This window comes from Dufourea novaeangliae, unplaced genomic scaffold (genome assembly GCF_001272555.1).
Source record: "Dufourea novaeangliae isolate 0120121106 unplaced genomic scaffold, ASM127255v1 scaffold16, whole genome shotgun sequence".
In the NCBI taxonomy this organism is placed as follows: Eukaryota; Metazoa; Arthropoda; class Insecta; order Hymenoptera; family Halictidae; genus Dufourea; species Dufourea novaeangliae.
This window is the reverse complement of record NW_015373891.1, coordinates 2,379,024-2,391,712: the sequence shown is the minus strand read 5'-3', so window position 1 is coordinate 2,391,712 and position 12,689 is coordinate 2,379,024. Positions and strand designations below refer to the sequence as shown.

Here is a 12,689-nt window from a genome sequence, read left to right as displayed (position 1 = left end):
GTCCAAGGTATCCTCCTTCGATCCCACTTACCGTGAATTCACCCTCTCCCACCGTGAGGTTGTCCGTTCGTTTGATGATCTCGGCACGTTGCACGGTCCGATGGTCGATATACTCTGACCTCGTGGTAGTAGCGTCCATAAATTCACCCTCGACCTTCGTGTACGTGTTACGACGTACCGGGCTCGGACGTTCGCCGGGCATACCGGTGAACACCAGCTCCGTGGTGGTCGTGCCTGCGGGAGAAACGAAGATGCTCTCATTTTTGTCGAGAATAGGAAAAGAGAACTAAGGGCATGGGTGTAGGCAGGTTATCAGTAAGGGTTGGAGGGGCAAAAATATTAACACTAGGTTTACGGGACGCGTCATTTTGACGCATTTCGAATGCTTTCTAAGCTCGAAATTCTCTATGTGGTATACCTATCTCTATAGCTATGCATTAATTTCAGAGATCATAAATTGTGTATTGTATAAAATAAGTTGTTTTTTAAAGAAAATCTGCGGGTTCGTTGACGCGTGCCGTGGAGATACGTACACGATAAATGCCCGTAAACCTAGTGTTAATACGTCGACTGCCACAGTGAAAAAGACCGTACGTAGCCGGACACACTTTATTTTGTTGTTAAAGTCATAAATCGTTGAAAATGTATGCGGTTTTTTTAATAGAGGCTGTTGGTCGTGTTTCAAATTATACTGCAATATTAAATATTACAGGAAAACTTTGTAACTCTGGGAAGGGACGGGGGAATCCAATTTTTTCTTCTAGGGTAGGACAAAAGCCACTTTTTTCCATTCAGGGGAAAAGGTCCCAGCCCACCTAACCCACGGTGAAATTTTTATACTGTATGTCGTTCTTTACTTAATGTCTTCAATGAGTGATACACTATGTACTGTACTATCAAGTGATAAATTAAAATATCGAAATCATATAGTTTTAACGTGAATGCAATTAACATTATTTTGTATTATTTGATTAATACAAGTATTATTATTGAATTAGATTGAGAACAGCATACCGATAGGTAAAAGTTTTACTGTTAATCCTTGATTAAATGTAATTGAACTCTGTCAAAGTGACCCTGAAGACCAGAAAATATCTGTTCACCATTCCCTGCTACCCCAACACTAGAACACTCTCCTCCACAAGGAAAACTTACTGTCGAATGCTCCTTCAGGTCTGAGGTTATCCTGTGGTCTCCTAACCGGTGCCCTCTCGCCCCTCGTCGCCACGTAATCAGTTCGTCTCTCGCCGACGAACTCACCCTCCATCCGCAGATGATCCTCATGATGGCGGATCGTCTGTCTGTCGACGTGTTTCTCGTCGTACTCCTCGCGATACGATGTTACCGCGTGTATAGGCTCCCGTGGAAACTCCAGCTGATCCTGGGGCAGATTATGGGGACAACGATGCTGTCTGCGGACAATAAAGTTTGCAATAGAGCTGTGACTTCATAAAATACCCGAGTATCCATGCGATACACGAGACAGTCGAGAAGTTCGATTCGGATTTCGATCGCTTCTTAGCACTCGTGTTACACTGCAAAAACATGACTTACTGATTCTTATAATATAATAATATGTATTATTAGTATATAGTGCTAAGTAACGCAGTATAGGCGGTTGCGATCGAATAATTATAATAATATAATAGCATAATAAATCCTGAAATCAGATAATAAATTCATGGATCTGATTGACTTTTTTAGTGGCTCTGTTGAATATTTTAAGGCATTCCTACATAGAGCACTGAGAACTGTTTAATCTTAGTTAATATTTTATTAAAAATTTCCTATCGCGATTATTTTCATACTGTATAATATATTGATGTAACTGTTTCTAATCTTAGGTTTATACCCGTTAAATAACTAAATAATATTACAGCGGACTCTAGCTATATTGCCATAGTCAGGGCTGTAGGAGAGTAAAATGGCAATGAGTTCAGAGCCCCCTCCATGCTACGTTCTGACGTCATAGCCTCGGCCTCAGCGCCTGCGCAAAAGCTGGATCGTGCTGGTGCGCAGACGTACACAACGTGGTGGGAGGGCGAATGTTTCTGTTCCAAAATACGTGTGAAGGGGAAGTGCCTCGCATGGCAATATGTTTAGTGGCAATATAGTTAGAGTCTACTGTATTATATAATTATAATTACTATTTTTATTATTGTAATATCATTTTCCGTTCCTCTGGTTATTCCGGTCATTGCCGATATCGATCGAAAGTGGTCGAAATACGATCGACTCCCGAATCGAAATTCTCGACTGGCTCATTATTCGAACATCTCATGGATACCCTGGTAAAAGTAATAGCTCTAGATCGTAACGTCAGTCGGGAGGTGGAGGAGTCTCCTAATTAGACGTCAGTCGGTTAGTTTAATTGTTCCCCGAGTAATATTCATGGTTTGTCGACCACGGTGGATAACAGTTCGTCCCATTGATAAACTGGCGAGCCATTGCAGTCGCGGCGACACGTCACTGCAGCAGTCACGCACGCACACGTGACCATTGTCGTCAGGTTGCCGGCACACGAGCAGTCGCGTGCGCTCGCAAAGATTTTCGTGCACGCCGTACGTTAAGGAATCCTAATTCAAACACGTTTCGATGTGACTGCGACGATCACCCCGGGTCCGAATCATTCTGCCTGCGGCCCATGAATAAACGCATACCAATGAATTCTGTGGGGTTGTTTTTTTTCAGTGTTTTTTTACGATTCGATGACGACAAGAGGGAAAACATGGATTATGGAAATGCAGAGGATCATCTCTGTTCTAATGGCCGACAGCTGGCATTGAACTACCAGATGCTGTTTTCTTGTTTGAGATTATTGGTGATTATATCGGTGATCCGGAATTGTTGGTATCTGTCGGTGTAAATGCCGTCGTATTTTTTTTTAAACGTGACAGGTTTTTATGTGAACTGAAGGCAAAGGTAATGGTAAAATTTCGATTTAATTTTCTAAATATAAAATTTACGGAACACAAAAGTTACAGAAAACGAGATTAATCATTTTAAGCATCAGATGCTGTAGCAAATATTCAATATTAACAAAGATTTTTGAGGGACACGCAATCGCTAATTTTCCATACACGTGATACTTTCTTCCTCGACTGTATTTCACGCCACTAATCGTCTCCTATTATAATACTAGAATAATCTTCGTGAATTAAGCAGGGTTACTGTCCATTTAAAACCTGTTCAACAGACAAATCTGAAGCTAATCGTCACCTCATCGAATCGCATACTAATGAAGAATTAAAGTATCATTAAATACCAAATGAAATGATTCACGCGGTTCAACGCTCCCTTTCGCTTTTTTTTCATCCACGTTTATGCCATCGAGCGTCGATAAGTCTGTTCGACTGTAGCACGCAAATATCCAGCTCCAGTTTAACGGGATTGCGCGTGCAACGGCCGCGTTTAACGCGATAACGATGTTTTTCAGACAGCTGCCAGATTTTATTGGCTTCACCGAATAACGTAGCCACGTCGCAGTATTTATCATTTCGCCACCGTGTAATTGGCAATTAACGAGCCGAGGAAACATCGCGGCCTGCTGTGCGTCCCATCGAACGATACTGTAATCTCCATGTCAAATAGGGAAAGTGTAACCAGCCAAACTACCAACACACACCTTTAACTACCATCCTTCACACCTGCGAAAAGCTGTGCAGAAAAATTGTCAGTTGCGAAATATTTCGTGTTTGCAGCGTGAGGAATGGATGAAGGGTAAAAGGACAACACAGGGAAAGTCCATTGGCAGTGATATTATGGTGTGTAATGTAAATTTTGTTGGTTGGTGTTGGGACTACAAAACTGAAACGACTGGGATTACAGAACTGGTAGGAATGGGACTACAAAATTGAAAAGACTGGGTCTACAGAACTGAAACGACTGGGACTGCAGAACTGGTAGGCCTGGGACTACAAAATTGAAAAGACTGGGTCTACAGAACTGAAACGACTGGGACTACAGAACTGATAGGACTGGAACTACAGAACTGAAACGACTGGGACTACAGAACTGTTACGACTGAATCTACAGAACTGGTAGGACTGGGACTACAGGACTGGTACGACTGGATCTACAGAACTGGAACAACTACCACTTTGTTGATATTTCTACTGTTAATGTGCTAAATTTGAGGCTCCGAAAGTGAATATAAAATATGTACGGTATACAATGATTTTAATATTAAACGTGGTGTCGACTCTATTCTTCACGAAATAGTGCAATTTTGCTTAGGATAGATTGCAAAAGAATGAACAGATTGCAAGGATCATCGGAATGATTGATAATAGAATTGCATTTACAGCTTTACAATGATGTCGAACGTGTGGACACGAGGAATATAATACCTTTGGAAGCTCTGAATGCTTCTTTCGTGTCATCCAATCAATAATTCAATTCTGTCAAAAATGTCCTTGATTCAGAAGTAGAACTGGGTCTCTATTTTTATACCAACGGAAGTCTATTTGTTTGTTAATGTAAGTAACTCGGTGTTAGTTATAAAGCTGAGTGAAAACACTTTTGCATAGAGATCCGCAATATTCTAATAACATTTTGCAATATATTTGTGATAAAATTACATATACAGTAACAAAATAATATTCTAAAGCCTCTAATAAAATATTAACCAACCAAACCTATATAGTCAAGTATGGAAGCACTTTTGGGATTGGAACACGAATATGGTTCGCATCGAAATTCGCGAGGGACCATTTGTAAATTCGTAGACGGTCAGAGGAAGATTTCGCAACAGAACACGTACCCAGAGGTACAATTCGAATGCATCACCGACGTGAAAGGCGAAAAAATGGGGACACGTACAAGTCACGTGCGTGCACGAGCCAAATTTCAATGCAGAACGATGCTTTACTCAGGAGCACGAAGGCTCCGGCGTGTTCTGTTATTTGGGCTTATCGGGAATATCGGGTTGTCGCGTAACTCTATTCGAACAGGGATTTTAAAACCAAAAAAAAAAAGGTTGAGAGAAAAAAATAGTCGCGAAACGAAACACCTTTCGTTCGCAGTTTCGGTCTGTTTATACCATTCCCAATTAAATCCTGCAGCGAACGAAACTTGGTGGAATTTCGTTAACACTTTGACTGCCACAGTGATAAAGGCCTTATGTGACCAGACACTCTTTATTTCGATTTTTAATAGTTTCACCCAACTCTGCCACCCTTAATTATTCACTTATAAAAAAATGTTTATGGTCCTTTTGATCATATGTAATACCATTTACCAATGGTAATACGTCCTTTTTGACCGAAATCGGACGTTTCTACAAAATTTCATATTTATAAAAAACTGGGGTACGGAACAGTTCTGCTTCCAGATTCGTGTTTGTAACAAAAAAAACTTAATAATATTCACCCAGTGAACATTACAGATTAAAATTCGTGTTGAACAATCTAATCACGGTAGTTGTCAAGTTGTTTAACTCCCACCTCGTCCCTTGTGTCAATTTGACACATTTTTCTCCTACGAAATGATAGTCTGTAGGCAGAGATGAGCAAATTCATTATTTAAATAAAGAGTCCCGACTAACGAATAAAAGATAAAAAAAGTAGTTCGTCATTTTTAATCGTTTAAACGTGGAAACTGTAAATTTGATAATAAAATAAATTTCTTTTTAAATTATGCGATACTTGGCAAACAATTATTTAATCTCATTAACTGTTTAATTATTCGGATAAAATTGTGCCCAACTCTGCCTGTAGGTAAATTTACCCAAGTCTCCATCACGTTTATTTCAAAGAATTTACAAATTTAACTACTTATCTCTACGTTATATTAATTTTTTTTACCACTTCATCAATTTGACACCGAGGGAGAAATTAAGTTGGGAAAATCAGGAACGGATGAGAATTAAACTCGTCGAATTGGGTCGATCTTGCGTTTCGATGGAAAACACTCGGTTTATAATAATTCCTGGTTCGATATCGACCCCAAAGAGCCGAGATTTGCGAAAGTTTGGATCGCTCTCGAACGTCAATTGATCGCGATTCAAGTGGACGAGGCGCGGCCGGAACTAACCACCCGCGGACCAGCAGTCAGGCAGCCAATTTTCCGCGATCTCTCGATCGCGTTTCGCGTAGACCCGATTCAGGTCAAGCGTTTCAATCAGCTGGGAATTGGGATCACATTCATCGTGAACCGAGACCGAACGCTGTCGAGGATCTTACGTCTGTGTAAGTTTCGGAGGCTGGATCATTTTTCGAATGAATGATTCAACGCTCTATACAGGGTGGGCCTGAAATCGTAGTACAACCGGGCAGAGGGTGATTCTACGTTAAAAAAGAAGAAAATATTTTGGTATAACATTTTCTCATCCGGGGCTCCGTTTTCGAGAAAATCGACACGCAAATTTTCTCTTTATCTAAATAATGAATTTGCCCATCTCTGATTTTAACGAAAATATATTGTATTAATCCACATTCATTAACGGAGATGTATTTTATTACTGAACATTTATTAACAAAGTAATATAACTGGACAGCAACCACCTTCACATTCATCAGCTTTCGTATTGATTACTCGCTCCATTCGATACGAGTACTTTTTTCCAATACCAAGTATATGTCTAAATATACTGGGTATCGAAACGAAAGTATCGATTATTTACTTGTATTTACTGGCATCGATTCATCCCTAAATGGGACACTGTATTCATCTTTAACAAATCAAAGTGAAATTAACAAGGGAAAAAGAACGTTTCGCGATTGAGAACCGTTTAATCCTGACCCGATTTGCAAATTCTCGTCCTTGTATCAATCGAGGATCGGAGGAGTCACCATGGTCGCCATCGAGAAACTCCAAAGAAGGGAACATGGGATCGGTTCCTCCACAACGCCCCGAAATCCTTGATTTTTCGGCCGAACAATGGACGAATATCCTTCGTGGATCGTGACGAGACAAAAGTTGTCACGGGCGGATCACCTTAAATTTAAATCACGATCACCTTGCGAACCACACGGTTGAAGCACGTTCCAATAAGGAAGAGGACCGAACAACCGATCGCGATTGGCTGGGAACAACCTCCCGTATAAGGGCTTGTCTCGCGTCCCACTTTTCACCGCCGTGTACACGCGCGCACGGTCCCTTCGTATGCATACAGACGGTATCAAAACGCGAGAAAATCGACTCACAAAATTTTAAACTCTGATTCACTCGAACCTTATAAATTTCAATAATAACCTTCGACAGAAGGCCTCTGTCAACGTCTAGAATCTCTTAAATCAAGGTACAGTTCACTTAAAAAAAAGTTGTATTAATTCAGTTGATTCGAATAAATTGAACAGTTTCGCCAGGAAACAGTTGACGGAAGAACACTCCAACCTTATAAATTGCAATATTAATATTCGAAAGAAGGTCTCTGTCACCGTCTAGGATTTCTTAAATCACGATACAGTTGACTTAAAAAAGTTGAAATATGATTTTCTAAATGTTAAGTAATAAAAATTACGATTATACGTCACACTGAATGTTAAAGGGTTAAAGAAGATTCAGTGAACACAGTAGATTACACATTTAAGCCATCTAGATTCTAAATACAATTATTTTTACGTTCCATCCGCTATTTCTCTATCTATCCAGGAAATGTTTACCCAGCCAGGTGTGTTGTAAACTATACTAGCGTAGAAACCAACAAGTGACGTTCTTATCAAGAGAACGAGCTCCGTGGGATCGTGTTTAAAGAATAATCAGCGAGAGCATGCATAAGATATCGCGGATTGTTTGTAAGCAGGCGGCTGGAACCAGTCAACTAGCTCGATCGAAAGGCTCTCACGAAGGGAAAAAAATAATGAAGGCGCGTGAACCAGGTCGAGTCGATCACACTTGGTCGCCTGATCCAAGATCCAAATTGATCTTCGATGTTTCATCATGTGGTAACTGTCGACATCGAGTCAATATACAGTGATCCAAAATCAAGACGTACCAGTACGTACGCTTATTTAGCTCAAGGAATTAAAAGAGTTGAATTTTATACAATTTATTAAAATAGAAGTACACAATTTTCATGGAGTTAGACTGTCTTATTTCGACTGGAGAACTCTTAGACTGTAATAATCTGTTAATTTGAATTCTATAGAGGATAAGAGAAATTTATTTTTGACCATTTACGACGCACAATTTTTACATTCTGGACCACTGTGCAGTGTTACCTTTGACACCAGCCATCTGTTGTGATACATTTTCTACATCGAAAAAACAATATCGGATGGCGTTCAGTTATCTACAGGGTGTCCCAAAAAGATGGGACAATCCGCAATATGCATATTCCTTATGCAAATACAAATCGAAAAGTCCTTTACGGTTTTGTAATCTGAAGCTCCATTTTCGAGATATTAGCAGTTGAACGAACCCCAATCAGCTGAGCGGTTGGCCACACGTACGCGCAGACACAGAGGCCAGAGTGTGTCGTGCGCTTATTGGCTAGGTTTGCGCGTACGTGTGGCCCACCGCTCAGCTGATTGGGGTTCGTTCAACTGCTAATATCTCGAAAATGAAGCTTCAGATTTCAAAACCGTAAAGAACTTTTCGATTTGTATTTGCATAAGGAATATGCATATTGCGGATTGTCCCATCTTTTTGGGACACCCTGTATAAGAATCTCAGCGCATATGCATGGTCACGATGACGAAAGCTCTCCGTAACGCGACAAACAGCCGTGGGACGAACACCACGCCTGGGATCGCCGTTCCAACGATTAATAATTCCGAGCACGTTCTGCGAATAATAATTTTTCCCTTGCCAACCGTCCCTTTTTAATAGGCAAAATCACCGAGAAACGGAACTTAATCGCGGGGCGTATGCAAAAAGTGGACAAACGCTAATGGAGCACCGACGGATCTTTGCCCCTTTCGATCCGACAGGCGACGATACACAATCAGTTTGCTCGTGTGTTGCGTTTGAGTGTTTTGTATCCTGAGGAAATTTGACACTAATATACATATGTATATCGATGTACGATGATTCCTAGTAAGATAAATGTCCAAAATTTCTGCTCATTCGAGCGTTTAATAGCTAGCTCATTTAAGGGACGTCAATTTAAGCATGGACCAATTTTTTGTTTTTGCTGTTAATCGGTTCTTCAGGGTGAAAGAACACCTCTTGAGGTTCGCGTAACGCGATTATAGAGAAAAGTGAATAGGATTTTACAGTTGCTCTATTGGCTAAGGAAAAAAATTACGGTATGACCTCGTTTCGGCAAGTCGATAGAGCGCTATTACGTGTACGATACAATGCAATTGTCATTCATAAAAGTTTGCTCCAAATATACCAATCGATAATACCAACGTTTCATAGACAGGCAGTAATTTGTACCAAGTATTAGAAAAAAGTAGGTAACAACAATCTCCTTTGCTATTCCCGCGCTATAATAATGATAACATTTCCATTTAAGACCTTGTCGGAATATCAAACACTAGGTTACAAACATCGCCTCGCACGATAATACAGTTTATTCCTAGATCCACGTAATAACCCGTATTAGATTGGCAGGAAATAAATAGCCATTTGAATATTTCAAGTGCACTGTTAGTCCCTGCTATAAACATCAAGTATCTACGTAGAATGACTTCAATCGTTTTTATAGAATTACGAAGGGGACCTTGTAGAATGATTATAAAATGCATTGTAGCAAACAAAATTTTAATTCATGTCTGCAAACTTTACACAATAATAATAACAACACAGACGTGAATACTACTGGGCCATTTATTTCTCACGAATCTAATACAGGGTGACGCACATAAAACCAATTCCATTCGCCAACTAAAATGTCACAATTTTATAACGTAATAATACTACTATACGTCTGAGTTAGATTGTGATATAGTAAATAAATAGCATTTTTAAATTAAAAAAATTTCAATGCTTTTGAATGATTTCCCCCGTTAAAAAAAAAGGAAGTTTTTCCCGTGTAATAATAATAATTAGATTTGTTACTCACCCGCAGGTGCATAGTTCGCAGATACACTGCTCCTTCAATGGAATCTTCGACAGGATGTCAGGCAACTTTCCAGGCTGAGCGTCGTCTTCGTCGAGGGAGTCGGGAGTCTGGTCACCCCTTTTCGGTTTGTCGGCCGGATGACCAGGTTTCCCGGTCGTTTCCACCGGTCGAGATGATTTTCCGGGTGCCGGTCGTTCCTCGGGCCGACTCGGTTTTCCCGCCGCTGGTAACGGTTTCCACGTGGGCGAGACATAATCGCGCGGCTTTTCCGGCGATTGTGGTCTAGTGGTTGTTCTATGGGAATTAAACGCAACGTTTCAAACACTTAACCAGCTTTGCTTTCACTAGAACTACCAAAACCGTCATAGTGACTGGTCCGTGAATTAAAATGTTATATGACAGTGCATTTTCTGAGATTCTTCGGAATCTTTAACCCTTCCCACTGTTGCCATATGGCTATGCAATCTAAATTACGAAATAAACTACTACCATCATGCATTTTTTCATATTTTTGAGTACATTGTAATTTCTTGTAGTCTTGTTTTAATTCCAAAATCATTCTATAATATTATTAATTATAAATCATTAAAAAATGTTAGATTCTGTTTTCAAAAACAAAGTTGACCTTCATATGATCTGCTCCTTTAATACCAGAAATAGTTTCGAAGATATTCGAGTGGGTCGATTTAAATGGGACACTCTGTATAAGTGAAGAAGTTCGTCAATTTATCAACTTGCATATTTCCAACAAGTTTTTACCATTGCGATCGAAATAGGATCACGTTCATCTTCGGTAGTTCCAGTTCCGTGACTGGAATATTTTTCATTACTTATTAAAGATACAATATTGACAACGTATATCAAGTACTTGCACGAAAATGGCATGGTCCACTTAGCTACAGGTCTAATACAAACGATAGGAATCTCTAAGTTAAACGTACAGATAGCGAGACGATCAACAGTGAAGCCGTAATCTCGTTCGAAACATAAAACCATTGTTTACAGACCGAACTTAGAGAATTTCTCGACTCTCTATGTACTTTGTCTTCGATTAAAATCCAGTTTGGAATTTCAATATTTGCGTACTCAGCGTCACTTTCCACGCGTGCTCGTCTACTTCGTCATCACGTTGTGGCGTCTTATGCTGCATATACACACATACAGACGTCACCTACACACGTGTGTCCGCATGCAAAGCCTGTGAATGTCCACGGTCAGTCCACAAATAGTACAAACGAACTAATAAGAACTGGTCCGTCGACACTGTCTCTAGTTTTTCCATTTCACAACACGAGACAGACAGGCAATACTTATCTGTCTACAGCCTGACCACGGTCATCTACATACTATTAAGTGGGTCAGAAAGTTTCGTAGTTTTTCATGGATATTTTTTCATTCGAAATTCAGTTATAACTTATATATCTTTAGGATGTACTATGAATATAAATCGAAGTTACCGAAGTATAAGAATGTTTGGAAGGTTACTAGACTGCGGATTTTTATGCAAAATATCATTTTCTAGAGTAATATATAGAAACAGGAGCAAATGTAGAAATTTATTTTTTCTCTTAAGTAACTTATTGGGTTCAGACTAAAGCAGAAAAATCATCATCTCACTTAAGAAGAAATATTATTTTATGATAAAAATTGGAATTACCACGTTCAATCAAGTAACTTTTTCATAAATTTTGTGACAAATATACGATACCTTTTGGGACTGTCGTCCCGTTGGGGTGGTCGACTCGGTTTTCCAGCGGCTGGAATCGGTTTCGGTCGATTGTCTTCTCTGAGTCCAGGGATTCCACGCGGATAACCTGGCCTCTCCGGCGAGGTCTTCCGCGGTGAATCCGCCGGCGATTTCGGGACCGAGCCGATGAACTTGTTGAGCTGGGTGTCGTCGACGACATCCCGCGCTACCATACTAGTCACCTGCTCTTTGTCGATGAATTCGGTCGTTGATCTAGTGACATCTCTCTGCGAACAGAAAAGTAGAATGCAGGGTTAGAAGACTGCTAGAACTGACAGGATTTGTGATAAATTATTCCGTTATTTAGCTATTATATTGAAACCTTTGAACTCCTTTGTCGAGTGTGACTCGATGTCAATTTTATTCACAAATATTATTAATATAAATAGTGAACAAACTTTGTTTATACTGGTAACAAAAGAATTTAACATGAGAGAGTTATTGGAAAAAGACTTGAAAAAGAATTAAGACTGCAGTCAGGAAATACCCTCTTATATCTTGTCACCGATTCATGGAAGTCTTCGAAGAACTAAGAAAACATTTGGGTCAAAACAAAAAGGAGAGAATAAGAAAATGGAAACGTTACTTGGTCAGAAATAACCTAATGGTTGTAAAATAGTTAATAGAATATGTAGATGACGTGATATTTCAGTTGTTCAAGTGAAATTATATTCTCAAACTAAATACGACTGTTGATGAACCTAATACTGAGATCCTCAGATTTCCAGGTCTTATCAGACATCCCATTGCTTTAAGCCTGAACATCCAAAGCTTACCCCGTTAAGTAAATTTTCCCGGTAACGTTGTTGCGCTTTGCCAATGAACTCAGCCCGCTGTCTCTGCTACGAAGACAATTACGAAGGATTCTACTAATCAGAGTAATTATCGCCTTGCTAATTACAGCTTTCACGGGCGGCACAAAGCAGTGTTACTCGCCAAATGGATCGTAACACCTGAGGGCATAGCTCTCAATTCTCCCCCCCCCCCCCC

The 12,689-nt window shown here is 39.9% G+C and overlaps 1 protein-coding gene across 1 annotated transcript in view; it reads right to left on the bottom strand.

Moving 5' to 3' along the window:
- The window catches only part of LOC107188991, a 37,105-nt gene that overhangs the window by 7,634 nt on the left and 16,782 nt on the right, over nucleotides 1–12,689 (bottom strand). Inside the window, 4 exon segments of the mRNA XM_015577411.1 lie at nucleotides 32–234; nucleotides 1,156–1,412; nucleotides 9,953–10,246; nucleotides 11,661–11,926. Coding sequence (XP_015432897.1) covers nucleotides 32–234; nucleotides 1,156–1,412; nucleotides 9,953–10,246; nucleotides 11,661–11,926 — 1,020 coding nt within the window.